This window comes from Corylus avellana, chromosome ca11, assembly GCF_901000735.1.
Source record: "Corylus avellana chromosome ca11, CavTom2PMs-1.0".
In the NCBI taxonomy this organism is placed as follows: Eukaryota; Viridiplantae; Streptophyta; class Magnoliopsida; order Fagales; family Betulaceae; genus Corylus; species Corylus avellana.
In genome coordinates, this window is record NC_081551.1 from 16,474,845 (window position 1) to 16,480,291 (window position 5,447).

The 5,447-nt window shown below is 36.9% G+C and overlaps 1 protein-coding gene across 1 annotated transcript; it reads right to left on the minus strand.

The window, feature by feature from the left end:
- Positions 1 to 681: 681 nt before the first annotated feature.
- Positions 682 to 1,825, minus strand: LOC132166229 (umecyanin-like). The gene is made up of 2 exons (XM_059577008.1): positions 1,565 to 1,825; positions 682 to 1,183 (listed from the first exon to the last, which is right to left on the minus strand). The coding sequence occupies exons 1-2, from the start codon at positions 1,752 to 1,754 to the stop codon at positions 837 to 839; spliced, it is 537 nt and encodes a 178-aa protein (XP_059432991.1). The 5' UTR covers positions 1,755 to 1,825; the 3' UTR covers positions 682 to 836.
- Positions 1,826 to 5,447: the final 3,622 nt, after the last annotated feature.

Here is a 5,447-nt window from a genome sequence, read left to right on the forward strand (position 1 = left end):
AAATCTTCAAGATAATACGCTTTAATTAGGAGTTGAGTATCTCATTTGATTGTTTGTTTATTTTCGTGCGATGAAATTCTTTAAATTTTTCCCGCTGCGGTTTCAAAGCTTGAGTGTTGCAACGGGGGGAGAAAGATCTAGCTACCTTTGGTCCGCTGCTTCAACAACCATTCGTGGCGGTCAGGTTCTTGGCTGAGGAGCCAAGTTTCAAATGGCCTGGCCAATCTTTTGGTTCATTTCCAATAGTCTTTAGGTTTATATTGCACTGTACTGTTGTTTTGGGGCATTTGTTGAGATGCCTCACTTTCTTTTTTTAATATAAATATAAAAAACGATGTATTTATTAAACTATCAGTTATTTCAAAAATTTAAGTTAAAAAAATGTTAATTTAATTATGTTCAATACGTGAAATATTTTTAATTTAAATGATAAATGAATTGACGAAATCAAGGTTCAATCTTAAGACCTTTTGCCTCTATACCACATGTTAAACTACCTGTTAAACTAACATTATTTTCCCTTATTCCCCTTCTTGTAGCTTAAAAAAAAAAAAACTTCTAGATAATATATCAAGTCCAAACCATCCATGCCAGAATGTAATTGTCAGTAGAAAAAGGTGAAAACCTCATGTTGTAGATTTGTCAAACGACACCGACAGATCTATCCCCAAAAAGACAAAATAAAAGACTAGAACAGAAAGTCTTCCTGCTCATCCAAAAGATTTATTTATACCCAAATAATATCCTCAAATCCGAATTCTACATATGAAATTACAAAACCCACATAATTAATTAAGCTCCCTGTATGAAATAGACTAGAAATCGATCGAAACTAATTAAAATAGATAAAAGATAGTCGAGGCAATGGTGACGAGAATAAGAGAGAAAGTAGCCGCAAGAGATGACGCTGATGAGCCACTCGGTGGAGGCGGAGGCGGAGGCGGAGGCGCCATAACTCCTGGAGGTGATGGAGTAGTGCTGGTACCCGTGACATTAACGGCTAACTTTTGTCCACCGGTGCAGTGCTGTCCGATCGTACAGATGAAGTAGTTTTCTCCGGTGGTATTAAGGGTGATACTGGCCGGTCCATTATTAATGGGGAGAGTATTGGCTTTGTTGCAGGTGTCAAAGGCGTCTTTGTCAACTGTCGCAACGTCATGTGCTCCGGTGGTGAAGTTGAAGACTGCAAATAAAAGAAAAAAAAAACTGATTAAATGAATAGATTTACATTTTCTTATATGCTTTTAGGATAACAGATAGTTTATTAGTCCAAGGTCTTAGATCGAACATTAACTTCGTCAATTTACTAAATTTCAATTCAATATTTTACGTGTAATTTTCGTTAACAAAGTGTTAAAGTATTGATTAAGTAATTAAATTTACCTTATCCTATCGGCTTACGAAAAAAAAAAAAAAAAAAAAAGTATTAAATTTTCTATTCATTTTGGAACATAAAAAGCATCAAAGACTATAGTAGACTCCAAATAATTCAACAAATAGAGAGAGCATACAAAAAGCTGGAGTTTAGGTTTCTGTATATATATATATATCAAGAGAAGCTCACCCAGAACATCACCAACTGAAAAGTTTTTATTGGCAGCCCAGGTGGAGTAAAAGGTAGCGGCAGCAGGTACGGTCCAACCAGTGGCGTCTCCGACCACATGTTCAGCAGCTTCTGTTAGAGGTAGCACTGTTGCTGCTGCTGCAATTAGAAGTACAACAAGAAGAAGCCTCACGTTCATTGTTGTAGTCATCTGTCTGTGTTCTCTCACAAAGTCTGGTCGCCCCTTCTAGAGATATTGGTGAAGGCTTAGAAGGCCTTGTGTCCCTGTGGGATATATATAAAGGGAATCACCTAACATTCTTGTAGGAGCCTCTGATCGATTATTGGGTTATGGCGAGTAGAAAAGTCACTGGTTGACTCAGTCATAGAAAGTTGGCGGAGAAAAAAGGGGTCAGCAATTAAGAAAAGTTTGACACATTAAAAAAGAAAAGAAAAGAAAAGAAAAAAATCCCTTTTTTTCTCTTTGCCTGCCCTTAGTTTGTCAATATTTGTCGGCTCTTCCATGAGGAAAATTGCATATTTGGAGAGACTTTTTTGTTTTTTTTTATGTGTCCACATAAGGGAAGGAGGAGCGGAGATTCAAACTAGTGACCTCTGTTTTATTAGGCGTGATCCATAGCCGATTGAACTACTTTTTAAGAACATTTGAAAAGACTTTTAGTATACTGTTTAACTCAAAAGTTTAAGTCTATAAATTTGAGTCGGTCAAATTATGTGTTGTGCAGCTGCCCATATTTCTCAAATAAAGTGGGATCGAGAAGCATTGAAAGAGAATTGGCTCAAGTGGTTTTTAATCTCCAAGTTGCCTTTTGAGTTCTTTCACCACTTTTTCCACTTGGACTCTTGGGCCTTGTTTGCCAACAGCCGGGCCGGCACTGTAGCTGGAACGGCACTGTTCCAGCTACAGTGCCAACTGACAGGTGCAGCAGACTTTGTCATATTAAATTTTTTTTTTAAAATAATATTAAAAAAAAAAAAAAAAGGAGGAGAACGATGGGTGTTCACCCTCTTACCAAATGGGTGTCGGACCCGACTTTGGGATTATACAACCCCAAATGCACGATCTTTTTTTTTTTTTTTTTGGTCAAGGGGTGGCGGACCGACCTTTTGAGTTCGACCACCCGAGATCGGGGTATGTTCCACCTTGGAAATAAATTGTTAAGGCCACCCATTTTTTGGAACCTAACCACCCATTCCTCCCTCCTCTTCTTTGATTTTATTTTTTAATATTTTGCTTTAAAAAAAAATTAAAATTAAAATTAAAAAGTCAAATTTTGCTGCTGGCACTGTAGCTGGAACAGTGCTGTTCCAGCTACAGTGTTGGTCCGGGCCATGGGCAAACGAGGCCTTGGAGTCCTTAGACTGACGTCTTGGCTTATAAAATTAAGGAACCTTTGTTTCAGCCTTTTGAAGATGAACAGTGATAAATACTTTAGTATTGAAAAAGAAGGACCAAATTCTAACCTCAAAACAAATATCATAATAAAATCATTGAACAATAAATATAAGAACATCGCAATCCAATTATTTTTGTTAATTATGAAGTGAAAATCTTTTGAGCTTCTCGAAGGTAAAACAACTCAAAAGCAGCCAAACTCAAGAGGTTACTATAGTAAATAATATTCAAAATATAGACATAGATATTTACAACCCTTTGTAACCCTAATGAGTAAATCTCAACTCTCATACAACTCTTGCGGTCACTATAGTAAATAATATTCAAAATATAGACATAGATATTTACAACCCTTTGCAACGCTAATGAGTAAATCTAAAAACTCAACCTTTATACAACTCTTGTACAACTGGGCTGATATGGAGTGGTTATAAACTATTTGATCAACCTTTATTAAAAGCACGTAATGAATCTCACCCTAGGCTCCTAATAGGTACATAAAGACATGATAAACCATGACATCATGAAAACTTAGGAAAACAAGAGGTGTTTTAAAATACTTGAAAACATTTTCGCTTTTCAAGGAGAATATTAGCATAAACTTATCATGGTACTCTAAAAATTTGTAAGAAGTAGGAAAATCATAAGAACATGAAAACCAACTTAGTATAGAGCGTTTTACCTTGAAGAGAGCAAAACGACCTCAAAATCTCATTCCCCCTCTAAAATCTCTCTCTTCTTCAAGGTTTTGAGTGGATGGGGAGAGGGAGTGAGAAATGAAGGCTGAAGGGCTGAGGAGGGCGGTATTTAAAGGGGGAAGGGCGTGCAGCTTGTTCGAAAATGTGGATAATGGGAAAAAATTGCTTTTCGGCCTGGCATCGAACGTTCGGTGTGCTATAACACAACGGCTTTAGGGTTGTAAGTTGAACATTTGTGTGGTATAGGCTTGAACGTTCGTGCTAGGGTTAAAATTGAATGTTAAGTCATAAGCTAAAAGTTGAATTTTTTTTTGTTTACTTTGCAATTAAAATAAAAGGGTTTTAAAACCATTGCAATTAACGGTTGCTTTATGAAAGTAATTAATACAAACAATTGTTTTTCAAATGGTTGTATTTATTATTTACTCAAAATGGGCATGCTTTGTAGCTCAATGGAAGATAGCATTGTAGCAAATTCTTCTCATGGCAATCATTTAACCCACTATTTTGGAATGGAACTTGCAAAACACTGTAAGTACTTTTCAGTAGAATGTTAATGTGACGTCCTACATCGCCTGTGTATGAAGATGGGGATGTGCTTAAATCTATACTACACCCTTAATGACAACAACGCGTTTTAAAGCTGTGATGGACATAATCCCATCAGAACTCCACAGTTAAGCGTGCTTCTGCTGGAGTAGTACCAGGATGGGTGACCTCCTGGGAAGTCTGATTTTGGGGAGCCAAAAGCGGACAATATTGTATGTTATTGAGGTGGGGTGTTACAGTTAACCACCTTCACAGGGCCATCTGTTTACGAGAAATAGGTCAAGCTAACTAAACTTAAAGTTGGTGCCATTTAGGCAGAAAAGTTCATGCCCAAAGAGACTAGTGAATACGGGTTATCTGTCACAAACTATTGACTTAGGAATTCCGCGTAGCCTAAAAATCTCCTCATAGAAAGTATGAGCAACCTAAGGTGTTGTGTATGGATGCTTGATTGGAGTGAAGTGCCCATAATTGAGAGCTTGTCCACTACCACAATTATTGTAGTCTTCCCATAAGAATTTGGGTGGGCATCGATGAAGTCCATAGAAATGGTATGTTGGACCAAATGTGCTCCAAAATGGGCAAAGGTTGCAACAGTCCATCAGGTTTCTTGCTGTCAACTTTATGGCATTGACAACTATCATAGTGCTTAGTAGATTACTAGAGCTGCTACCTCATATTGGGCTAGCAAAAAACTGACTGAAGCCATTGGATACCCTTGTGGTATCCTTCATGTGTGCCATTGTTAAAGTTAAGGTTCAGCCCCAGTACTCAAACCCAACTACTAAGGATAATATTGAAGCCAAAGATAACGCTCATTCAAACATAGTTAATGATAAGATGACAGTGACGTGAAGTGTTGAAGGTGATCTAGATAACTATAGAGATTATGTTATTCAAATCTTAGATTAGTGTTTATCTTGTAACAAACCTCATCATGTAACTCTTATATATATATATATATATATATATATATATATATATCAATGGAAACCCAATAGATGGGTACAATTAGTACAATTACAAAATCACATATACGTGAGTTCTCATATGGTATTAGAGCAAACCTAAGACTAACGTCTATCTCGATCCAATTCTCTCACTATGTTGACTACTTTAGTTACCTCTAATGATTCCACACCTAGCATTACAAGCCAATCTTCCTCCACAATTTCCCTTTCTGGTATACAAAACTTTCTCAAACTCACCAAAGACAACTAGCTTGCTTGGCGAACTACTA

Bases quoted from the DNA above. Each gene is read 5' to 3' on its own strand.
- LOC132166229 (XM_059577008.1), bottom strand. From the start codon at position 1,754: ATGACTACAACAATGAACGTGAGGCTTCTTCTTGTTGTACTTCTAATT. The intron at 1,184-1,564 runs GTGAGCTTCTCT...TTTTATTTGCAG, and splicing joins TTCAGTTGGTGATGTTCTGG to TCTTCAACTTCACCACCGGA.